Genomic DNA, 26881 nt, shown 5'->3' with positions numbered 1-26881 from the left:
TGTACCATCTACAAGATGCACTGCAACAACTTTCCAAGATTTCTTCGACAGTACTACCCAAACCCGCGACCACTACCTCCTAGAAGGACAAGGGCAGCAGGCACATGGGAACATCACCACCTCCAAGTTCCCCACCAAGTCACGCACCATCCTGGTTTGGAAATATATCGCTGTTCCTTCATCGTTGCTGGGTCAAATCCTGGAACTCCCTCCCTAACAGTACTATGGGAATACCTTCACCCCACGGACTGCAGTGGTTCAAGAAGGCGGCACACCAGCACCTTCTCAAGGACAATTAGGGATGGGCAATAAATGCTGGCCTTGCCAGCGATGCCCATATCCCAGGAACGAATAAAAAAAAGCCTGACACCTTGTCTATGTTGAATCCAAAACTGATTTCAAATCTCAGTCAAACCAAAACCCCATGAATGTCACTCCAGCACTCTATTCATTGCTAAACTTTAGATAGATTTAGAAATCCTGTCTCTGATTGGCCTGTTTATTCCTCTGGGCCTGCAGTAGATCAACCGACATTTTGACTTGCTGAGAATAGCTGGTAGAATTGAACATTTACATCATCTGCAGGGCTATGCTGGATAGTGTGGGGGACATTTTACATAGCTACTGCTGTCAGTAAGGAGATAACAGGAACTTCACCCAAACAGTAAGTTGAGGATGGAACAAATGAAATGGTTTGGGGATGGATTCCACCCTCCGCTACTAAATTGCACAGCTGCCTCACTAGGGACAGGGCTGCAGTTGAGTAAGAGAAACACTTATAATTTATTTTTAAATTCAGTGATGCAATAATGAGTTCAGCCACTGCTGATACTGGAAAACTGTAAATCCAGGAGACAGGTTAATCATGTCACCACCCACTCCGTCAATTACCTTCTTTTAGCTCCTCAATGCTAACCCATTATCGAGTGTTAATCCCAGCAGAAATAATAATTTACCTGTTGGTAGCCATTGCTAGCAGTTTGAACATTATTCAAAAATCAAGTGGTACAATCATCATCAAAAGACATTTCTTGCAATATTCGCCAACATGCTAGCAATTGCACTCAGTGTGCGTAAAATTATTTATAGCTAAGGTTCAAAAAGGAAATAAACTTTTATATACATTTACAATAAACTAGCTGTTTTATGGCCCATTATTTGGCCTTATTAAACTTGACAGTACAGTATAGGGGTAAAATTACCTCACTATGTCACTTCTGTTCAATACATCTCTTCTGATGAATGTATCACCTTTGGAAAGGCCAATATTAATTCAGTGCCAGCCCATCAGTAGTTCTCCACAGGAACTGACCTGTTTTCTACTGTGTGGAGCAAAGTGATTTAAGACCTATTCAACAACTCACCCCTAGATCCTTTAGAGCGTGTGCGCAGTCTCTTTTCCTCACTGTCTGTATCCATCTGGAACATGGTGAGAGATGTTAGTGGCAACTAATACCCATGATTTCTGGCACTCTCCTTACCATAAATTAATAATAATAAATAAAGCAAAGACTTTGCATAATAGTTTTGCACTGTTATATACTATTTTCACCAAACCTATCTGAGTCATTGCTGGTTGAAGGTCATCTCTAATTTTTGCATTCTCAAAAAGGAACTGAGTGAACAGGATGTGCTGTTACCTTAGTTTAAATGGGAAACATGACTCTTTTATCCAATGTTGTGTTGTGATTGAAAGCAGTGACCTGTATTAGATTTATAATAGGGGAGCAGGTGTGGCTATGATGGACCTTAATTTCCTTTAATAAACCTTTTGTGTGCTGCACTCATATGGCAATACGATGCTCTCTGAGGCCCTGCTCATAATAGGTTCATTACTTTTGATTACTATGGTCTATTGAGAGAAAGGACTCCCCAACACACTATATTATATGCTGTTAAACCAATATATATAGCATTTATTCATTTTCATTCAGTAGTTCACATGCAGCACTTACAGTGATTTTAACAACTGGCCTTCATAAATTAAACTATCAAAAGACACAACTGGTATATTTTATAGTGGATACAGTTAGCATCAGTGCGATCTGTTTTCTTGCTGCATCCATCTCACAAGTTAGTCTAAATTTGATTTGGCTGTGTATAACAATAATAAATCTTTAATCTCACATAACATTGTATTATGGTAAATCGACAAAAGAGTGTATTTACAATATCTGGGAGAAAGACAACGCAGGTCAAATTGACCTGACCAAGCTTCTATTTCAGTAGCTTTTCTGAGAAGGAAATCTATTCTGTTCTAAAATGAATGAAGACTCTGACACACAAACATCCCCCGAAATAAACTAATTTCTGTGGTACATTGAAATGTGTATAATTTGGATGCAGCCACTAAAGGATAAAATTGCCTTGCAATATGTGGCAATAAAATGCAAGATTTATGGGCTTTATTTAAAAAAATGCAATTCTGGCCAGCTGTAGTTATTAATCTGCCATCACAAAATATATATAAACAATTCTTGCTGCAATTTCTGCTACTTCTTTCACACTCTTCCCTGAATAATATTAGCAGGTTTGTTCCCGAACACCTGAGTGAAAGTTTGTGGTGTCCGGCCAACTCAATTTTTTTTAAGTTTGATTTTCTTTGCAACAGGCAAAAATCTGAATTTTGCATAAATAACACTGGAACATACAAGGAAAGCAAGCCTTATACAGACAGTGACCACATAGGAAACCCGATAAAAACTTAAAATGTGGGGTAAAGGAGAAATGGATAAGAACCCACAAAAAGTGCAATTAACTGGCAATAATGCACTTGATAGACCTAGTTCTGTCAAATTAAGGGCAAGATAGCCTGATAATCAGACTATCAGTCTTGCTCTTCTTAATCAAGCCTATCCTCAATCTAGTAAGATTTCATAGCCTAGAAATTACTGTTGGTAATATTATTAGACAAACATGTAACACTTTCATATAACATTTGCCTATCCACTATTTGAACAGAGGAACAATCCCATTTATGTCAACAGGTTAATACTTTTGCTAAACTAGCAGAAAGAGAATGGCTACTGTAACATTGTGCATCTCTAAACATAGAAAATGAATGAACTGCAAATAAAGCCAATTAGCACTCTCTAATTTTGTTATACAGCAAATTGTAAAGTAATTCCAGTTAAAAAAACATTTGCTTCTAGGACCTTAGAGGTGTCAGAGTATCACAGCGCCACTGAGTTTACCTGCAACAGAAATAGCTAATGAAGATACTAAGGCTCACCTTTGTTGATTTACTGTTAGAGTTATCTGGTCCTTCACAGTGTCCAAGCTTTTCACTGTTTCCACTTATCAATGTCTGCTTTAACAGGTAATCCTGAAATTCATTCTCTGTAAGATTAAGAACAACAATAAACTCTTGAATTAGCCTTTATGTTTTATCACAATTTTCTTCAAATGTTAACTTGACTGTTTTTAAAAGGAAATAAAAACTTGCATTTATATAGTGCCTTTCATGACCACTGGATGTCCCAAAGTGCTTTACAGCCAATTAAGTACTTTTTGAACTGTAGTCACTATTGTAATGTAGGAAAAGCAGCAGACAATTTGTATACAGCAAACTCCCACAAACAGCATTGCGATAATGACCAGATAATCTGTTTTGATGACGTTGAGGAATAAATATTGGCCAGGATACCAGGGAAAATTTATCTGCTCTTCATCAAAATAGTGCCATAGGATCTTTTATGTCCACCTAACAGAGCAGACAGAGCCTTGGTTTAATGTTTCATCAAAAAGACAGTGCAGCACTCTCTAAGTACTGAACTGGAGTGTTGGCCTAGATTTTTGCGATCAAATCTTTGGGGTATGACTTGAACCCACAACCTTCTGACTCAGAGGTAAGGGTGCTACCAACTGAACCACAGCTGACCAAGTCTTCTTTTTTACCCTTGGCTCTATGTGACCACTTTGAATGCTGCCAGACATATAGCATGCAGAGCAGCACCAATTACACAAACTGTCACCACCAATTCTAATTTCTTCATCTAAGAGGAGTACTCTCCACTGCACTGGATTACAGCTAACCCTTGAAACTGAAGGTGTTGAACCAGAGTTGCCTTGGTTTAAAATAGTACATTGTAAGGTTAAGGCAAAGTTGTCAATATCTATTTCTCTTACAAGCAAACAGCCAGCATTCAAATATAGGACTCCAATTTACCCAAATAAAGTTTGGGTGATACTGCCTTTGTGTTTTTCCATTTTACACTAACTTTGTTATTTTATTATGTGGATAGTTGTTCACGTTGGTATAGAAACAAATAATTTTGCTCCACTTTTTGTTATCAGTGTTCAGTGAAATGGGTTGTGGGGTGTTCAGAAGGGAATCCACACTCTTCTCAATTTTTGTTAGTTTTAACTTAGACGTATTTTTGTATGTGTTTGGGTTGCTCTCTTGTCAAGAACATTATTCCAACATGATTTCAATAAAAGTTTCCCTTTTTTTACATTTCGACATGTGTTTGGTCTTCAATATCCGAAACAATTGTGACATTCAAAGCACTGTATGCTTCGATTTCAACTTGCAAGGTCCCTCTATACATAAGCATCTCATTGATGAGTAACAGCCCAGGTAGGAAGGGGAGGTTACTTTAGTGCTATCACACTAATCCTGTCTTGTTAATCTAGTGGTTTTAGCTGGTGTCTCTTAATTACGTTTAGATTTATTAGCCTAGAAATGACATGCTTAACACATGCCTATTGTATTACATAAAAGGCCATAAAAGGAGCGGAGGTGCGTCACGCCGGAAGCAGCGTGGAGGCCCCGACCTGCGTGAGTACACCAGTGGCAGGTCGGGGCCATAAAAAGAGCAGAGGTGCGGTGGCCTGGGAGCAGCGTGGAGGCATGCCACTTCAGGGAGTAGCGCGAGCTGGTGCAGGAGGGCGACAGCAGCAAAGAGTGACTTCATCAAGGTCCAGGCCGGTGATTGGAGCGTGGGCAGATACAGCCAGAAACTGTGGAGGGATGTGATCGGGGCCCGGAAGAGGTGTGAGTTCGGGGCCAGGGGCCATGGGGCAGCACGGGCCAGCCCACACTACGATATGTGTGCGCACTAGGTCTGTGCAGCAGAGTAGGTCTCCAGTCGTCTTGGATAACCCTTGCCACTGGACCAAGACCTAGCTCTGTCAAGCCCGTGTGGTGGCTGGTGTGCAATGGCCACCACATGTTAAAAAAATCCATGCATAGGCATCTTCCACCCTTTACAATATACATTAATGATTTGGACGAAGCAATTGAATGTAATATCTCCAAGTTTGCAGATGACACTAAGCTGGGTGGCAGTGCGAGCTGCAAGGAGGATACTAAGAGGCTGCAGGGGGACTTGGACAGGTTAGGTGAATGGGCAAATGCATGGCAAATGCAGTATAATGTGGATAAGTGTGAGGTTATCCACTTTGGTGGCAAAACCAGGAAGGCAGATTATTATCTGAATGGTGACAGATTAGGAAAAGGGGAGGTGCAACGAGACCTGGATGTCATGGTACATCAGTCCTTGAAGGCAGGCATGCAGGTACAGCAGGCAGTAAAGAATGCACGTAGCATGCTGGCCTTCATAGCGAAGGGATTTGAGTATAGGAGCAGGGAGGTCTTACTGCAGTTGTATAGGGCCTTGGTGAGTCCACACCTTGAACATTATATACAGTTTTGGTCTCCTAATCTGAGGAAGGACATTCTTGCTATTGAGGGAGTGCAGCGAAGGTTCACCAGACTGATTCCCAGGATGGCAGGACTGACATATGAAGAAAGACTGGATCGACTCGGCTTATATTCACTGGAATTTAGAAGAATGAGAGGGGATCTATTAGAAACATATAACATTCTGACGGGGTTGAACAGGTTCGCTGCCGGAAGAATGTTCCCAATGTTGGGGAAGTCCAGAACCAGAGGTCACAGTCTAAGTATAAGGGGTAAGCCATTTAGGACCGAGATGAGGAGAAACTTCTTCATTCAGAGAGTTGTGAACCTGTGGAATTCTCTACCACAGAAAGTTGTTGAGGCCAGTTCATTAGATATATTCAAAAGGGAGTTAGATGTGGCCCTTATGGCTAAAGGGATCAAGGGGTATGGAGAGAAAGCAGGAATGGGGTACTGAAGTTGCATGCTCAGCCATGATCATATTAAATGGTGGTGCAGGCTCGAAGGGCCGAATGGCCTACTCCTGCACCTACTTTCTATGTTTCTATGTTTCAGGATGTAGTTCAGGACCTGGAATATTAGATCGTTCATTGAAACACCTGTGAACTCATCCCTTTTTTGGCATGGAAGCAAGTCATCCTCATTTCGAGGGACTGCCTATGATGATGATGCATTACATTTATGGCAGTGTAATGGTTAAATTATTGGATTAGTAATCCAGAGGTCTGGACTAATAATCCAGCAAATATGAATTCAAATCCCATTATGAAAGTTTGTAAACTTGAATTTGAGAGAAGCTGGGATTGTTCTCCTTAGGGCAGCAAAAATTAAGGGTGATTTAACAGAGGTGTTCAAAATTATGAAGGGTGTTGATAGAATAGATAGGGAAAAATGGTTGGTAGCCAGAGTTCATAGATTTAAGATAATTGGCAAAATAACAAGTGAGGAGATGAGAATTTCTTTTATGCAGCAAGTTGTTATGATCTGGAATGCACTGCCTAAAAGGGTGGTGGAAGCAGATTCAAAAGGGAATTGGATAAATACTTGTAAAGGAACAATTTGCAGGGCTATGGGGAAAAAGCAGGGGTGAGGAACTAATTGGATAGTTCTTGCATAGACCTGGCACAGGCATGGTGGGACAAATGGCCGCCTTCTGTGTTGTATCATTCGATGACATTCCTTTTCTTGCTGTTTTAACAGACATTAATTTATTTGTAATTAATATTTGTTTAAATAGCAGAGAAAGGAAGGTCATATAAACAGGTTAAGCTTTCAATGGTTATTTTTGTAAACAGTTATTTTAGGCTACTGTAGTTTAAAAGTAAGCACTAATATTAATCTTTGTCCTTCAATATAAATAATAGGGTTCAAAAAATTAGAACTAAAGCTTGGTTGGCTTGCTTGTAGCTTTTGTAGATTTTTCAGGCTAAATTTTACAAATTAATGCTCCTAGTCTAAAGCTTTGCATGTCAGAAGCTTATATCAGGAATTTTAGTGCATCGGTCAGTGCAGGATTTTCCATTCATTAAGGATTTCAAATTTTATATGTGCACTCCTATCACAGGAGCTCCATGTCTGTGGCTCAGATTAATAATGTCTACACTTTGGCCTCGATTGGAGAGTCCAGTTCCAATCCCAGTTTCTGCAGAACTTGGGTATTCTCCCAATTTTGAATGAGTCATCATGGACAGTGGGAAAACTAGCCAAGAGGGGCCAATGATTTGTTCATCTGACTTCTGCGTATTTACCAAGGACTAATGTTAGTGTAAAGTTACATATCTGGGATCTGGATAGTCCACATTCTTGGACATAAAGTGCATGAATACATTTCGTTATAGGAGTTGTAACTTCATAAAATCATACTCCATATAGCTGAAGTACTTAGAAACATGGAAAATAGGTGCAGGAATAGTCCATTCGGCCCTCGAGCTAGTACCACCATTCAATAAGATCATGGCTGATCATTCACCTCAGTACCCCTTTCCTGCTTTCTCTCCATACCCCTTGATACCTTTAGCCATAAGGGGCCATATCGAACTCCCTCTTGAATATATCCAAATGGACTGGCATCAACAACTCTCTGCGGTAGGAAATGCCACAGGTTCACAACTCTCTGAGTGAAGAAGTTTCTCCTCATCTCAGTCCTAAATGGCTTATCCCTTATCTTTAGACTATGTCTCCTGGTTCTGGACTTCCCCAACATCGGGAAAATTCTTCCTGCAGCTAACCTGTCCAATCCCATCAGAATTTTATATGTTTCTATGAAATCCCCTCTCATTCTTCTAAATTCCAGTGAATATAAGCCTAGTCGATCCAATCTTTCTTCCTATGTCAGTCCTGCCATCCTGGGAATCAGTCTGGTGAACCTTCGCTGTACTCCCTCAATAGCAAGAATGTCCTTCCCCAGATTAGGAGACCAAAACTGAACACACTATTCCAGGTGTGGTCTCACCAAGGCCCTGTACAACTGCAGTAAGACCTCCCTGCTCCTATACTCAAATCCCCTAGCTATGAAGGCCAGCATGCCATTTGCCTTCTTTACTGCCTGCTGTACCTACATTCCTACCTTCAATGACTGATGTACCATGACACCCAGGTCTCGTTGCACCTCCCCTTTTACTAATCTGTCACCATTCAGATAATAATCTGTCTTCCTGTTTTTGCAACCAAAGTGGATAACCTCATACTTATCCACATTATACTGCATCTGCCATGCATTTTCCAACTCACCTAACCCTGTCCAAGTGCCCTTGCAGCCTCTTAGCATCTTCCTCGCAGCTCGCACTGCCACCCACTTAGTGTCATCTGCAAATTTGGAGATATTACATTCAATTGCTTCGTCTAAATCATTAATGTATATTGTAAATAGCTGGGGACCCAACACTGAACCCTGTGGCACCCCACTAGTCACTGCCTGCCATTCTGAAAAGGACCCGTTTATTCCCACTCATTGCTTCCTGTCTGCCAACCAGTTCTCTATCCACGTCAATACATTACCCTCAATACCATGTGCCTTAATTTTGCACACTAATCTTTTGTGTGGGACCTTGTCAAAAGCCTTTTGAAAGTCCAAATACACAACATCCACTGGTTCTCCCTTATCCACTCTACTAGTTACATCTACAAAAAATTCTGGAAGATTTGTCAAGCATGATTTCCCATTCATAAATTCATGGTGACTTGGACTGATCCTGTCACTGATTTCCAAATGCACTGCTATTATATCTTTAATAATTGATTCCAACATTTTCCCCACCACCGATGTCAGGCTAACCAGTCTATAATTCCTTGTTTTCTCTCTCCCTCCTTTTTTTTTAAAGTGGGGGTTACATTAGCTACCCTCCAATCCATGGAACTGATTCAGAGTCTATAGAATGTTCGAAAATGACTACCAATGCATCCATTATTTCTAGGGCCACTTCCTCAAGTACTCTGGGATGCAGACTATCAGGCCCTGTGGATTTATCAGCCTTCAGTCCCTTCAATTTCCCTAATATCATTTCCTGACTAATAAGGATTTCCTTCAGTTCCTCCTTCTCGCTAGACCCTCGGTCTCCTGGCATCATCATTCCTGGTACCAATCTGGTAAATCTTCTCCACACTCTCTCCAATGTCTTGACATCCTTCTTAAAGTGTAGTGCCCAGAATTAGATACAATACTCTAGCTGAGCCCTAACCAGTGATTTATAAAGGTTTACCATAACTTCCTTGCTTTTTCATTCTATATCTCTATTTATAAAGCCAAGGATCCCACATGCTGTTTTAAGAGCCTTATCAACTTGAATCAATACATTAAATTAGTCCATTTATTGATCATTGCAAAATGCTAGGGACTATGGTGCCATTTTAGGACCAGTAAAATGGACTATTAAAATAAAGAATTACAGTGCTAGAGTAGTAATTAAGGTTTTTAATGACATGTTCAGACACAATACCATATAAGCACTCCTAGCATGGTCATGATCATGACACTAAAACGTACCACATGAGCCTGTTAATTAATAATCCACATGGGTCACCTGATCTGTATTATCGGTCTTAGAAAAATGTGCCGAAATCACTTGGCTTTTAGCAGTAGCTTTAAGGGGCAAAACTCTTATTTAATGCTATTTGCTACTTACTGGTGATGCTGGAACAATAACATTTAGCCTCCAAACACTTTTCATGCTCTTCACCTTTAGTTCAATATTTAGAGCGTTGTTACTTCAATTACAAATGGGATGAAGCCAAAACTCTGAATAAAATACAATGCCATAAAGCAGCATCAGCTTGCTGATTATGGCACCAGTTGTCAGATTTCAAAAATGTGAATAAAATGCAATTGAAGAAAGGATGAACATCAATGGACTTGCTCTTAGGAAGCTAAAGTCAAATTTGAATGATTCCTTCAGCCTTAGTATATTGTAATTCACTTATTCCAGGGTAAGTTCTATTTTATCTGGTAAATTGGCATTGATATTAATACACCTGTTCTCACAGTTCCTTAGAACAGTCTTTAGCTATTCAAATCACCAAATATTAATGAGTTGATCTACATAAATTCTAGCATAATTTCACATTGAAGCTTTGGAATTCTGAAGGAGAGCCAGGGAGGATACAGCCTTCCTCAATGCTACACAAATACCTTAGCTGTTTCCTCTCAATGTCAAAGATATAGATAATTTTATTCAAAGTAAGTGGTAACAGTTTATCAGAAGAAACTATTTCTACTGGCAGGAGGGTCGGTAACCAGAGGACACAGGTTAAAGATAACTAAAAGAACCAGAAGGGAGATGAGAAGAATTTTTTTCGCAGCGAGTTGTTATGATCTGGAATGCACTGCCTAAAAGGGTGGTGGAAGCACATTCAACAGTAACTTTCAAAAGGGAATTGGATACATACTTGAAAAGGAAAAACTTGCAGGGCTATGAGAAAAGAGCAGGAGAGTGGAATCAATTGATTAACTCTTTCAAAGAGCCGGCACAGGCATGATGGGCCGAATGGCCTCCTTCTGTGTTGTATGATCCTATGGTGACATGGCTCAGCTTATTAATCTTTTCATCTGCACTGTATATCTCTGTATTCTATTTGTGTGGCAGCAGGCAGTGCTACCGTTATGGTCTATCTGCATACATATGCTCCAGCATATAGTTCACTCTGAGAGGATTCTCTGGGTGAAACTGGTCAAGTTTCTTTGAATATGGCCTCCTTCTTTGGATGACTGTACACAGAGATTATGTTTCCCTTTCCTGCATTACAACAGTAACTATACTTCAAAAGTATTTAATTGGCTGTAAAGTGCTTTGAGATGTCATGGGGTCGTGAAATGAGCTATTTAAATGTAAGTCTTTCTTTCTTTCTTGGTTGTGCAACCCCTGCAGAAACTTTGATTGGGCATGGAGGAAAGCTATTGCACTCTAGAGGATTTATTTAATCTACCTTCCCATGTGTAGAGGATGAACGCCTGGATGCATCCACTTCTATTATATTTTCCCTCTCTTTTTCTGAACTGACCCTCATTAATTATTATTCATTCATTCTTATAGCTGCAAGACCACTAGGGACTCCCCTTACAATAATGCTCCTTCCACTTGTAATGGGAGGGACCCATTTTCTATCAGCTATGAGCTAGTCTCTTGTGTCAACATCACTGTACACTTTCCAGTTATAACATGAAAGAATTCAAAAATAAAAAAATGTAATAACAGAAGAACAAGTGGCATAATTGGAAATGTGAGTCAATAGGAACACTAAAAAAATTAACAAAACAAAGGAAGTTGGACATTTGCACTACTACACTCCCCGGAGAAGCAGGCTATTGTGTGATGTGATAGTTGTGGCAGCTGTGCCAACTTAACAAAAAGACAGAATTAAGTTTGATGCTGCATTAATAACTCTGTCCACCCCCTCTACTGCGACATACTGCCAAATAGATTGCGCTGTGACAAAGTACCAATAAGACTATTCATTTGCATCGTACAAACAGATTTTGGAAGGGAATGGATTTCTGTTCCTTTTTTTATGCAAGTACTCCGTTATAACAAAGCTTTTCAGATTTTCCCTTGTCAGTCTTCAAAGTTCCATTCCTATGGCACCTACAAAATACATTTCTGTATGTTGATATTGATTATAGAGTAGACATTAAGAAGTTTATTGAAAGTTACATTCACAATATAGAAAGCCATTCTGTCTTGATTTTGATGTGAGATTTCTACCTAAGATTAACTGGAATGTTACTCAATCTTAAAGATAAATGTTTCCGAGTCCATGCTAGTACATCTATTCTTGACATTCTTTTCAAATAAAATTTATTCCAAATAAAGCATTCAGCACTACAACATTAAACAATAATATTGGTTGAATCGAAAGAAAAAGCTTACCAATGCAAAGCTGAGGTGAAGTTCTGTGTGCCTGTTACTTCAATAATAGTTAAAAAATTAGCTGAATTTTTTTAATGGCTTGGAATGGCTTTTGTGAGCATCATTCAATAAAGAACCCATCCCATTAGCTATTTGAATGAACAATACACAAATGTGATCTTGTCTTTTTTGGAAAGTTTGATATACAGACATATAGCTGGTAATGAAGTTAATTGTACCAGTGAAGGAGACGGCATAACACATGAACAGCAAAGTTCACAGTCATACGGGTCTCCCTTATGAGTGGAGTAAATATAATTTTCAGTAACTTCCTATGATGCATTCTATTTCTATTATATGTGTTCCAGTTTCAAGTTACCTTGCGGTTGCGGAGTTTTAGGTTGGTATGATAGTCCTATTCTTCAGTGCAGCACTTCTTATAACGTGCAGTTATTAGTTGCAATTGTGGCTGAAAGTGAATGCAAAGCTGTTTGATTTTTTTTCAACTCCTAGTGCCTCAAGGGGAAATATTTCTGGCTGGATTTTCATCTCACATACATATGTGAAATAAAATCGGCTTCCCACATATGTGAGTTATATGCTGCTATTGCCTGTGCACAGCATACACATTTTCTTTCAGAAAATATCTGTGTCTTGGCATCATGTCACTAAAACCCTGGTCTCAGTAAATATGTATGCCAATAAAAGATTGTAGCAGGAGTCTGCATCAAATCTTGCTAGCATGCACTCTCAAATGTATTATGATACTCTTTATTGCAAAGGCAATCTGCAGCATCACTTTTTGGGGTGATGAGATTAAGGGACTGAACAAAACCAAAACACATAGGTAACTGTTGCAAAAGATGCTTTCCATTAGCACAAATATTGATAACATAAGGATATTGGCTATGGAATAAATATATATTAACATTGTTATTCGATAAGTGAAACTTGTAGATTTAAGGATACGTAGAATAACAGCTGCCCCAGAGCATATTAGATTGCAGCACAGTCAAAAAGTTTTTATAACAACATATATCACAACAGCAAAGCTTGAATGATTTATAAAGTCATAGCACCGGCACAATGCGATACAAGTTGTAAAACAGGTGTGCATTGAGGCACAATGTCACACATATCCCAGGCCAGTCTTAAAATTCCTTTTCCTTGACAGTTCCTGCTTCATCCTGACACTGTATGGATATATAATTTCTAGTAATAACAAGTTGACATATTAAAAATGTGTTTACATCAGGAATTTCTTTATATTTGATCAGAACGTCTACAAACACTGCCCAGAATTTTCAAGAATGGCACAAATGGCAATGTATTGCTGGAATTTTCCTGTTGCCGGGCTTGCGGGTTTGAGGACGGGGCGGCAGTAAAAATCCCGTAAATTGCGAGCACGTCATCCTGCCACCTCACGCATTTAACTCGGGCGGCTTTGAAGGCGTGACACGGACCCAATCGGCAGAGGTGCGCGACCTCATTCAAGTCATTAATTGCTTGTTGAGAGACCCTTAAGAGCATTTTTAACGCCAGTTTTTGATTTTACAACAGTGACTACACTCCAAAAGTACTTCATTGGCTGTAAAGTGCTTTGAGACGTCCGGTGGTCGTGAAAGGCGCTATATAAATACAAGTCTTTCTTTCTTCTTTCTTTAACCAGGAGCAGGGGATTCACGCAAGTTGGGTACCTCGCCTGTGAAGGGGAGGCGGAAGTTCAGTGGCCATCAGCGAGTCCATTCATTGAGAGATGGGAAAAGCACATAAATACTACAACATTAAACCTCATTATTTGCCTCACAGAAAGGCTCTTGCTCACTCCATTTTTCCCACAGATTTGTATGTCTGCAGTCGGCAGGTCATTTTTGAAACCTTGGAAGCCAATCGCACCACATTGCTACTCACTATCACAACATTGAGGGATTGGCCCTCTGATCTGCACTTTACCTGCCATCTACTACATCAGCATGGGTGCTGCTTATACTGTCTCACCTTGGTCCTCAGAAGCAATGTGATAATGACCAGATAATCTGTTTGAATGATGTTGATTGAGGAATAAATATTGGCCAGGACATTGGGGATAGCTCCCCTGCTCTTCTTCAAAATAGTGCCATGTGATCTTTTACGCCGACCTGAGAGAGCAGATCCGAAAGACAGCACCTCTAAAAGTGCAGCACTCAGTACTGTACTGGAGTGATTGAATGAGTGTAAGGAATGGATGGGTTACATCTGTAGAGGGTGACTATGAGGGAATGGAGTGCCAATACCAAATGGTCTCCTTCTGTCGTGTTACTTGCTATGATTGCATTGGGATGAGGGTCAGTGTCATGAATGGTTAGTCAGCTGGAGATATGAGTATGTACACAGAGAGAGAGAGGGATAGGTGGACATGCAAGATATGTTGGTATGAGGAATGATGCGGAGGAGTAGGTTTGGGAAGGAGGTCTCCTTCACCTATCAGCTGAGAACAAGGCCTCCTTGCGTGCTTACGCTGCCTCCACCAAAGTATGCAGGGATGCATCAGAAATTCATAGTGCAGCCTTCTGTCTTTGATTATCCCTCATTGATGGTTTGGAACAGTACTCAGTCCTTTGTGTTTTAGCTTCCACACTCCCCTAGTAACCTTCAAATGAGTTGAGTGCAATGCTGCTTAAATATTGGCGCTGGAAATGAGTCATTAATGATGTCATCAGACCCGCTCCATTTAAATGGGACAGGAAATGCGCATAACTGCTTTAAGTGGGGCCATTATTTAAAGTCGTCCTGAAGAATGTACTGAGCAGAACATCACGTTCCCGACTTGCTACACGGCCTGCATGCACCTGACCCAACTCCAGGGTAATGCCATTAATTACATCATTTTGCATCCCGACCTTTCTGTTGCAAACGTACTTCAAAAATTCCTGAAAACTAATTTGAATACACTGCAGTGTGCATAATGGCGAATGAGGGACCTCAGAAGTAATGAAGTCAATGGTTTACCCCATCCCTATAAATTAAGCTGATCAATATTGGCACAAACTGAGTGTCATGCTGTGCTCAGTTTTCCTTGTTTCTTCGCATCCAAGCCAGTGGTCTTTAGGGGACAGCAGGAGGCTGCCAACGAAAAGCTAAGTTATTTCTTTTTAACTAACCTTAATGAGAAGCCAGGAGGAGCAGGAGTGCTCCTCTGGCTCCACAGTACTATTGGGTGACACTATGGACCAGCAATTGCCCTCCACCCTGTTGCTCTCCCACCTTATATGCCTCCCACTTCCCACCCAAGATCTACCTGAGGACTGTGAGTGCGCCAATCATTTCAGGCACCTCTCCATCTCCTTCACTCACGTTCATTGTGGGACACATGCAGGCACTTCAGTGCCCTACACCATGCATACAATATACATTAAACCTAACACAATGACGAAGAAGAATTGTTTTGATGACCTTCAGCTATGAATTAAATATATCAAGAAAGAGCAGAGGTATTATTTTACTTTAACCAATTATTTGAACTCATGAATTTAAATGCATGCACCATTTATCTTCAGTCTAAGTGGCTGTAGTTAAAGAACTAGCATAAATTCAGCAAATTCGAGATCGGCATTGACTTGATTAGGGGTGGGGGAGTTGGGGTGGCATAGTTATGATAATCAACTTTTCATAGTTTCAGCAAGAGTATTGATGGAGCAGCACAAAAATCCCAGGAAATTAAGATGCAGCATGAAAAATGGAGTAATTCAAAAAACTCACATATTTTCTCTTTGTAATGTTTTAAGAAAATTACCAGGCTACTCTCATGGTTGAGCTAATTTCAAGTCTCCAATGGCAGAACAATTGAACAAATACTTTGGTTCTGTCTTCACTAGGGAAGACACATAAGAACATAAGAATTAGGAACAGGAGTAGGCCATCTAGCCCCTCGAGCCTGCTCCGCCATTCAACAAGATCATGGCTGATCTGGCCGTGGACTCAGCTCCACTTACCCGCCCGCTCCCCATAACCCTTAATTCCCTTATTAGACACGAATAACCTCCCGAAAATACTAGGGGACCGAGGGTCTAGCGAGAAGGGGGAACTGAGGGAAATCCCTATTAGTCAGGAAATGGTGTTAGGGAAATTGAAGGGACTGAAGGCTGATAAATCCCCAGGGCCTGATAGTCTGCATCCCAGAGTACTTAAGGAAGTGGCCCTAGAAATAGTAGAAGCATTGGTGGTCATTTTCCAACATTCCATGGACTCTGGTTCAGTTCCTATGGATTGGAGGGTAGCTAATGTAACCCCACTTTTTAAAAAAGGAGGGAGAGAGAAAACAGGAAATTATAGACTGGTTAGCCTGACATCGGTAGTGGGAAAAATGCTGGAATCAATTATTAAAGATGTAATAGAAACGCACTTGTAAAGCAGTGATAAGATCGGTCCAAGTCAGCATAGATTTATGAATGGGAAATCATGCTTGATAAATCTTCTAGAGTTTTTTGAGGATGTAACTAGTGGAGTCAATAAGGGAGAACCAGTGGATGTGGTGTATTTGGACTTTCAAAAGGCTTTTGACAAGGTCCCACACAAGAGATTAGTGTGCAAAATTAAGGCACATGGTATTGGGGTAATGTATTGATGCGGATAGGGAACTGGTTAGCAGACAGGAAGCAAAGAGCGGGAATAAATGGGTCCTTTTCAGAATGGCAGGCAATGACTAGTGGGGTGCCGCAGGGTTCAGTGCTGGGACCCAAGCTATTTACAACATACATTAACGATTTAGACGAAGGAATTGAATGTAATATCTCCAAGTTTGCAGATGACACTAAGCTGGGTGGCAGTGTGAGCTGCAAGGAGGATGCTAAGAGGCTGCAGGGGTACTTGGACAGGTTAGGTGAATGGGCAAATGCATGGCAGATGCAGTATAATGTAGATAAATGTGAGGTTATCCACTTTGGTGGCAAAAACAGGAAGGCAGATTATTATCTGAATGGTGACAGATTAGGAAAAGGGGAGGTGCAACAAGACCTGGGTGTCATGGTACATCAGCCATTGAAGGTAGGCATGCAGGTATAGCAGGCAGTAAAGAAAGCAAATGGCATGCTGGCCTTCATAGCGAGGGGAAGTAGAGTATAGGAGCAGGGAGGTTTTACTACAGTTGCACAGGGCCTTGGTGAGACCACACCTTGAGTATTGTGTGCAGTTTTTGTTGTGTATGAAGAAAGAGTCAGACTGAACTGTGACCTCAAAGTAAAGTGTGACCTTAGTCTTTTATTGCAGGTCTCTAGAGTGCCTCTCCAAGCTGTGAAGCTTCCTTCAATACCTGTGCTCTCAAGGGATTATGGGATCCCTTGGGACTCCAGGGGATGAGCCCTCTGGTAGCTGTACAGTGTAAATACAAGTCCACATATATGACAACACTCCACCCCAAAGTCAATAGTGTAACTATTTACAATGTGAGTCGATCTGGGGCCCTTCTTGCCCTGGTTGATCATCTTGGTGTGAAAACTGGTGTTGTTGAATCATTTGTTGGGCCTTCGCTGGGCTGCTGTGCAGCTGGCCTTGCTGGGCTGCCTGGTGTGTTGGGGCCTCTGGGCTGCTGTGGATGATGGGTCTGCTTCGTGGTCAACCGTGGTGCCGGTTGCCACTGATGTGTATGTTCGGGGATCAAAAAAGGTAGGGTCCAAGGTGGGTTGCTCAGGGTAGTCCGTGAATCTGAGTTTTATTTGGTCCAAGTGTTTCAAGTGAATGAGTCCATTTGAAAGTTTGACCCGAAACACCCTGCTCCCCTCTTTGGCCACAACAGTGCCGGGAAGCCACTTGGGACCTTGTCCATAATTTAATACAAATACAGGATCATTGATTTCAATCTCACGTGACACATTTGCGCTATCATGGTATGCACTTTGTTGAAGCCGCCTGCTCTCTATCTGTTCATGTAGATCAGGGTGAACTAACGAGAGCGTTGTCTTAAGTGCTCTTTTCATGAGCAGTTCAGCACATGGGATCCCAGTGAGCAACTGGGGTCTCATGCAGTAGCTAAGCAGAACTCAGGATAGGCAAGTCTGCAGTGAGCCTTCAGTTATCCTCTTCAAGCCTTGCTTGATGGTGTGCACTGCTCTCTCTGCCTGACCATTGGACGCTGATTTAAACGGTGCAGATGTGACATGTTTGATCCCGTTTCGGGTCATGAATTCTTTGAACTCAGCACTGGTAAAACATGGCCCGTTGTCGCTCACCAGAACATCAGGTAGGCCGTGTGTGGCAAACATGGCCCGCAGGCTTTCAGTAGTGGCAGCGGACGTGCTAGCTGACATTATCTCACATTCAATCCACTTGGAGTACGTGTCTACAACCACAAGGAACATTTTACCCAAGAACAGGCCTGCATAGTCGATGTGTACGCTAGACCACGGTTTGGAGGGCTAAGACCATAAACTTAGCGGTATCTCCCTGGGTACATTGCTTAACTGCGAGCATATATTACATCTGTGAACGCAGGACTCTAAGTCCGTATCGATACCGGGCCACCACACGTGGGATCTGGCTATCATTTCATCATTACGATGCCTGGGTGGGTACTGTGGAGGTCATTGATGAAGGTGTCTCTGCCCTTCTTGGGGACCACTACTCAATTGCCCCACAGAAGGCAGTCTGCCTGGATAGACATTTCATCTTTGCGCCGTTGGAATGGCTTTATCTCTTCCTGCAATTCCACTGGGACACTGGACCAGCTCCCGTGAAGCACACAGCTTTTGACTAGAGATAATAAGGGATCATGGCTTGTCCAGGTTTTGATCTGCCTGGCAGTGACGGGTGATTGCTCACTCTCAAATGCTTCCATAACCATGGCTAGGTCTGCGGGCTGCGCTATTCCCACCTCCATGGTGAGCAATGGCAGCCTACTGAGTGCATCGGTGGCAGATGGCAAGGTTGTATGCGGACAATGTGAGCGTCCATCTCTGGATGTGGGCCTATGCATTGGTATTTATCCCTTTACTCTCAGAGAACAGGGATATAAATGGCTTATGGTCAGTTTCCAATTCGAATTTTAGCCCAAACAGGTATTGATGCATTTTCTTTACCCCATAGACACATGCTAACGCTTCTTTCGCAATCATGCTGTAGGCTTTCTCAGCCTTCGACAGACTCCTGGATGCATAAGCAACCGGTTGCAGTTTCCCGAAATCATTAGCTTGTTGCAATACACACCCGATGCCATATGACGACACATCACATGCTGGTACCAAACGCTTACATGGATCATACAACACAAGCAATTTGTTTGAGCATAACAATTGTCTCGCTTTTACAAAGGCATTTTCTTGGCTTTTTCCCAAACCCATTCATAGTAAGACATGCAGTGGTTCTAACAGTGTGCTGAGACCTGGTAAGAAGTTACCAAAGTAGTTCAAGAGTCCCAGAAATGACCGCAGCTCCGTCACATTTTGTGGCCTTGGTGTGATCTCGATTGCCTCTGTCTTTGCGTTGGTGGGTCAGATGCCATCCGCCGCAATCCTCCTTCCCAGGAACTCCACTTCAGGCACCAGGAAAACGCACTTCGAGCTTTTTAACCTGAGCCCCACGCGATGAGTCGACTAAGAACCTCCTCCAGGTTCTGCAGATGCTTGACTGTGTTCTGACCTGTGACCAAGATGTCGTCCTGGAAGACCACGGTGTGCGGGACTGACTTCAGTAAGCTTTCCATGTTTCTCTGGAATATCGCCGCCGCTGATTGGATTCCAAACGGGCATCTGTTAGAAACAAAAAGATTTTTGTGCGTGTTGATGCAGGTGAGGGCCTTCAATGATTCCTCCAGTTCCTGCGTCATGTAGGCTGAAGTCAGATCCAGCTTCGTGAACGTCTTTCCTCCCGCCAGCATTGCAAAGAGGTCGTCAGCCTTTGGTCGTGGGTATTGATCCTGCAGGGAGAAACGATTGATTGTTACTTTGTCATCGCCACAGATTCTGATGGTGCCGTCTCTCTTGAGGACTGAGACGATAGGACTGGCCCACTTGTTGAACTCGATTGGGGAAATGATGCCCTCTCTTTGCAGCCGGTCGAGCTCGATCTCTACCTTTTCTCTCATCATGTACGGTACTGCTCTCGCCTTGTGAGAACTGGAGGTAAGACTGACCTTGAGGCCTTGTCAACCTTTCAAAAATCTTTTTGCCCATGTTAGACTGGCTCGTGCCTGTGTCCAGCTCCATTGACACCGGGAGTCCATTTAGTTCAACATTCAGCATTATCAGGGGACAATTCGTGGTGAATGTGTGTACCCCATGTACCTCTGCCTCCTCTATCTGAGGCTCTGGTTCATCATGATCCTCTGTGGATCTGTCCTCCTCTGCAACATGGTGGTTTGCAGGTTTACCAGGCTTTGCAGCTCGCCTGCACACTCGTTGAAAGTGTCCCATTATTCCACAGCCCTTGCAAACATACTATTTGAATCGGCATGAATGAAAATGATGATCACCCCTGCAGCGCCAACAAGGTGTTAATGGCCTTGCATTCATCACCCTTTATGGTGGACTCTGAGACATCTGCGGATGTGTAGCTGCAGGTATGTGTGACCTGCCCTGTACGTTATGATTCAAAAACAACATTACTTTGTTCAGAGTACTTGTAGCAGCACTTGTGTGCTGAGAGATTTGCTTCATAATTTCACTGGTGGCAATGAACGCCTGGGCTATCGCTTTGGTCTTACTCAAGGTTGGGGTCTCTGCAGTCAAAAGTTTGCAAAGTATGGTTTCGTGGCCAATGCCAAGTGTGAAGAAATCTCTGAGCATGTGCTCCAAATGTCCTTCAAATTTGCAATGTCCTGCAAGGCATCTTAGCTTGGCGACATAAATCGCCACTTCCTGGCCTTCACACCTTTTGTCGGTGTAGAACCGGTACCTCGCCATCAGAAAGCTTTCCTTCGGGTTCAAATGCTCTCGGACTAGTGTGCACAAATCGTCATATGATTTCTCCGTGGGTTTCGCTGGATTAAGCAGATTCTTCATGAGGCCATACATTGGTGCCCCACAGACGGTGAAGAGGATCGCCCTTCGTTTGGCAGTGCTCTCTTCCCCATCTAGCTCATTGGCCACGAAGTATTGGTTGAGTCGCTCCACAAAAGTTTCCCAATCATCCCCCTCCCAGAATTTCTCCGGGATGCCCACTGTTCTCTGCATCTTTGGGTTCGCTATCTGTATCTCATCACCAATTGTTGTGTATGGAGAATGAGTCAGACTGAACACTGTGAGGTCAAAGTAAAGTGTGACCTTCGGCTTTTACTGCAGGTCTCCAGAGTGCCTCTCCAACCGGAGAAGCCTCCTTAAATACCTATGCTCCCAAGGGATTATGGAATCCCTTGGGACTCCAGGGGATGAGCCCTCTGGTGGCTGTACAGTGTAAATACAAGTATATTTATATAATAGTTTTGGACTCCTAATCTGAGGAAGGACGTGCTTGCTATTGAGGTTGTGCAATGAAGGTTCACCAGATTGATTCCTGGGATGGCAGGACTGACATATGAGGAAAGGCTAGATCGACTCGGCTTATACTCACTGGAATTTAGAAGAATGAGAGGGGATCCCATAGAAACTTATAAAATTCTGATGGGACTGGACAGGTTAGATGCAGGAAGAATGTTCCTGATGTTGGGTAAGTCCAGAACCAGGGGTCACAGTGTAAAGTTAAGGGGTAAGCCATATAGGACCGAGATGAGGAGAAACTTTTTCACCCAGAGAGTTGTGAACCTGTGGAATTCTCGACCACAAAAAGTTGTTGAGTCCAGTTCATTGGACATATTCAAAAGGGAGTTAGATGTGGCCCTTCCAGCTAAAAGGATCAGGGGGTATGGACAGAAGGCAGGGGTGGGGTACTGAGGGTGCATGATCAGCCATGATCATATTGAGTGGCGGTGCAAGCTCGAAGGGCTGAATGGCCTGCTCCTGCACCTATTTTCTATGTTTCTATGTTTCTATCCCTCTAGCTTTGAAAGAATTTGTCATTGAAAATCGGATCCCTAGATGCGCAGACATCATGTTGGTGATGTAATTCCGCCGTTGCATGATATATGTGCTGTCCATAATGCACGTAAGCCATGCAATATGCGTGATCATGCCATTAATATGATGCGTATGCATCTTAGAACTTGATTTTCAATGCAAAATTCAGCACAAAAACAAGGTAGAATTTCTGGCTTTTAAAGTGAGAACTGTTTTTTACTGATTCACCAAATTGAAAAAAATATCCAGATCTTTACTGCTGCCTAACCACAGACATGCATTTCCTGGTTATTGATTACTTCATTAATTAAACACCAGTAATACATTCTTTCATTGTGTGAAATACCAACTTCCAGGTAGTATGGTAGCCCAAGGCATCAGAGTACCGATGCACAGCACTTCACAGTGGGAGGTTCAAGCTGGAGCTCCCATCTCAGCCACTGCTGACAGGAAGTGTAGAATGGAGGCTCACTATACTAATATAAACATTACGTGTAGTCCATGGAATTTAGTTATTAGGAAAGCCAACATAAAAAGCAGGAAAGCCAACAGAAAAAGCAGGAGTGTCTATGTAATTAATACTCCAATACCCCATGTTGACAAATTAGCATAAAGATAACAAGATAAGAGACGTCATCTGTTCAAGTGCAATTTTGGGTACTTTTTTCATAACTATATTTCTCAGAGGAGTTGTTTTCAATTTATTCAGTACTGCATTAGTTCTCAAGGGAAAGTGTCATCCTGACACTCATAGCTTCTGCACAGCAACCAGACCATTTGTTGTCAAAAGCATCAGCCTCTGCCCTAACCCCATCTGCCGTCTTTCCCATCCCCGGGGATGGAAAGTTCAGAGTACAATCCTGGGATTCACTGACATGATATTAGTGAGTGGAAAAAAACAAATATTTTCATTTTCATTAAAGCTGCTGATTCTTTCAACTTCTTTTATGTAAGATGTACTTTGAAAAAAATATTTCCTTTGGTGTCAAATTAAATTTATGTATAATTATATTCACCATATACAGCCCAATAAACTCTCATCTTGTCTTTTTGGATTTTGTAATTAAAGAATGACATAAAGCACATCTTAAGAGTAGAACCAGCATTCAAAAGTACAATGGCAAATTATTTGTTCATCATCATAGGCAGTCACTCGAAATCGAGGAAGACTTGCTTCCACTCTAAAAGTGAGTTCTCAGGTGGCTGTGCAGTCCGGGAATTACAGTCTCTGTCACAGGTGAGGCAGACAATGGTTGAAAGGGTGGGTGGGGAGCCTGGTTTGCCACAAGCTCCTTCTGCTGCCTGTGTTTGCTTTCTGCATGCTCTCGGCGATGAGACTCGAGGTGCTCAACGCCCTCCCGGATGCTCTTCACCACTTTGGGCTGTCTTGGGCCAGGGATTCCCAGGTGCCAGTGGGGATGTTGCACTTTATCAAGCATGTTGAAGTGATATAAACATGTAAGGAAGAACTCACATTTATATAGTGCCTTTCACAACCTCTGGACATCCTACAGCGCTTTACAGCCAATGAAATACTTTTGAAGTGTAGTCACTGTTGTAATGTTGGAAACATGGCAGCCAAGTTGTGCACTATGAGATCCTTGACTGGGGATCAGGTAGAGAATGTAATATAGATAATAGTTCAAAAACAAACAAATAGGGAAGAGTATGGAGTAAGTGTCAAAAATTGCGCTTTAGGCACTAAAGATAAAGGAAAAGCTAAATGATGTAAAGTGATTAAACCTGGAGAGAGAAATAAAAAACATGTGAGTAAAACATTAGAGCTGGGGGCCAGGTTAGGGTGTGTGGCCCAAATAAGCATTCTTTACACAAACGCATTGAGGATAAGGAACAAATTGAATGAACTGCAGGTACAAATTCAACTTGGAGGGGATGACATGGTAGCCATTACTAAGATATGGCTGCAAGGCGGTCAGGACTGTGAACTAAATATACCAGATTATAAGGTCTACAGGAAAGATAGGGAAAATGGTAGCGGGGAGGAGTAGCCTTATTGATTAAGGATGAAATCACTTCTGTGACAAGCGAAGATATAACGAGAGGTAAGCAGAAGTAAGGAGACATTATGGTTACAATTAAGAAATAAGAATGGATTTAAGACTGCAGTGGGAATTGTGTATAGACTCCCAGTAGTTGTTGTGAAGTGGTAGATGGTATAGATGCAGAAATTGGATTAGCATGTAGCAAAGGCAGAATGGTTTCAATGGGGGATTTTAACTTTTTTATAGATGAGGATAAGCAGACGAGCACTTGTCAGAAAGGGAGTGAATTTCTTGAATGTGTCCGAGATAGTTTTCTGCAACAATATGTCCTAGAACCAGCAAGGGGGGCATGACATATTGGGGGAAAAAAAATTCTCTTTTTTATAGCCCCACTAATGCCTCCGGGGGACGCTAGCGCTGATGTTGCCAGTGGGGCGCTGGGCTCCGGAGCGCAGCGCTGGACTCGGTGCCACCCTACTGCCTCAGGAGCACCCCTCCATGGACACGGAGTGCCTCCGATAGCGCTCTGCCTCCGCTGAAGGGCGGAAGGGCCAAATTCTGCGCTGGCGGCGGAACATCGGGGCCATGTAATAAATATCCCAGCCCCAGAAGGTTACCGCCTCCAAACAGGATGTGGGGCAATTCCCCCCCATTAGATTTAGTGATGAATAATTAACCAGATTTAGTTAACAACCTAATGGTGTGTGAGCATTTATGTAATAGCGATCATAACATGATCGATTTCAACTTAGTGTTTGAAAAGGAGAAACTTTCAACAGCAACTAAGATTTAAGTTTTAAGTAAGGCTGATATTGATAGATTAAGCGAATGCGCCAAACTGTGGTAAATGGATTTCAATGTAGACAAATGTGAGGTTATCCACTTTAGACCTAAAAAGGATAGAACAGGTTACTTTCTAAATGGTGAAAAGCTAAAATTAGTGGAGGTCCAAAGAGACTTGGGTGTCCAGGTACGTAGATCATTAAAATGTCATGAACAGGTACAGAAAATAATCTAAAAGGCTAATGGAATACTAGCCTTTATATATAGAGAGGACTAGAATACAAGGGGATAGAAGTCATGCTTCGGCTATACAAAGCCCTGGTTGTACCACACTTGGTGTACTCTGAGCAGTCTGGGCACCACACCTGAGGAAGGATATTGACCTTGGAGGGAGTGCAACGTTGGTTTACCAGAATGATACCTGGACACCAAGGATTAAATTATATGGGGAGATTTCATAAACTAGGGTTGTATTCCCTAGCATTTAAAAGGTTGAGAGGTGATATGATCAAAGTTTTCAAGATATTAAGGGGAACAAATAGAGTAGATAGAGAGAAATTAGACTAGGGGTCATAGTCTAAACATTAGAGACAGACCTTTCAGGCATGAAATTAGGAAACACTTCTACACACATTGGCCAGCATCTTCACAGCCCTGCGAGTGCAGGTTTGGAGGCAGGCACTGATTGACAGCAGTTCGGGATCCCGCTCTGAACCTGTCTCCGTGTCAGTTTCTCAGCTGTCATATCTGCGTTCGGATAGGAGATCTGACAGCAATAGGCGACACAGGTAATTAACATCATTAAAAGGTACTCAAATGCTAGTTATGAGGGTTAAAAGTAAGCACTTACAATTTTACCAACCTTTTGATGACTTTGCCGCCCCTCAGGTATCATGCCAGGTAAGTGGAGTTGGGTGATCGGTGACTCTCTATTGCCTTGGCTAGTTGACAGCTGCAGAAGTGGTATAAAAGCTACCATTTCACAGCTGTTCACTTTCCAATGTCAGAAACTGAAACCTTCAGGATTTGGAAGAGATTTTGAGCTGTATACACTTTGGAACTGTTTGCAGTGAACTCTCTATTCACTGTCACCTCCTTAGAGCAATCTCTCTCACCATTCACAGGTGCTTCACTAACGCTACATTTACTTCACTTGATGCTGTACACCCTGACTGCCACATGATGTGCCAGGTCGGCACCACCCCACACCAGCTCCATCATGCATCCCTGCAATGTCCAACCCATTCCTTTCACACTCATCACCATTGTGGGGGGATACCCTTATGTACCACCATTCACTACAACTCAATAAGCCACTTCCAAAGGTGCTCACAAATCTGTCCAAGAACGCAAAGTCCTGAAAATAAAGATTTCAATGTTTGACAACACATCAACATTAACTATACATGAACATTGGCTAAAAGACCCAAGTGCCTACCCTTGTGTGTTGTTAGTTAGTATGATTGACAAGGATGAGAGTGAGTGTGAGGGGTGGCTAGTGAAATTTGGAAATGATAATGTAGATAGAGAGAGAGGGATGGGTAGAGGTGCAAGGTAAGTCGGTGTGAGAAAGGATGTGCAGGGGTAGAGTAGGGAAGGCAGAGAGATGGGGATGTAATGAGAGGCACAGTGTGAATTGAGTGTGGCTTTGCAGTAACATTTTGTGATCCACTGAGATCATTGAAAGGTTTGCACCACTGCAGCCTGGTCCTCCTGATGACATCACTGCTTGTGCCCTCCTGTGCAATGTGCAACCAGGCTGCGTGGTGTCCTGCGGAGGTTCCTTCAGCCCATGGGAAGGGAAGAGGACTTCCCTCCGTGCTGTGACTCCCTCCATAAGCATCTGGAGGGAGTCACGGGAGAGCCTGGGTGCAACCATGCAGTGCTCGTCAGTGTTTGCAGCTCCCCAATATGCAGGACATGACAGAAGAACTGTCAAAACCATTGTGTGCATGGTCCCTTTAAGGAAACCGGTTGATGATGTGTCATCAATTGACGACATCAGACAGGGCTTCTCCTTAATTGGCCGGGAAGCCCGCAGGCCGGGTTTAACAAGCCCAATCATGGGAAGATTCAGGAGAGAGAGCGGGCTCGAGTCGGGAACGTGCTTTCAACATGCCACCAAACCCGGCCTCATAGATCCCGCCGTGTGTG

The 26881-nt window shown here is 42.4% G+C and overlaps 1 protein-coding gene across 1 annotated transcript in view; it reads right to left on the bottom strand.

Annotated features, from left to right (window-relative positions):
* The window catches only part of st18 (ST18 C2H2C-type zinc finger transcription factor), a 262573-nt gene that overhangs the window by 199000 nt on the left and 36692 nt on the right, over positions 1-26881 (bottom strand). The window contains 2 exon segments of the mRNA XM_070875837.1: positions 1365-1419; positions 3233-3339. Coding sequence (XP_070731938.1) covers positions 1365-1419; positions 3233-3339 — 162 coding nt within the window.

This window comes from Pristiophorus japonicus, chromosome 1 (assembly GCF_044704955.1).
Source record: "Pristiophorus japonicus isolate sPriJap1 chromosome 1, sPriJap1.hap1, whole genome shotgun sequence".
NCBI lineage: Eukaryota > Metazoa > Chordata > Chondrichthyes > Pristiophoridae > Pristiophorus > Pristiophorus japonicus.
This window is presented reverse-complemented; position numbering and strand designations above follow the sequence as displayed.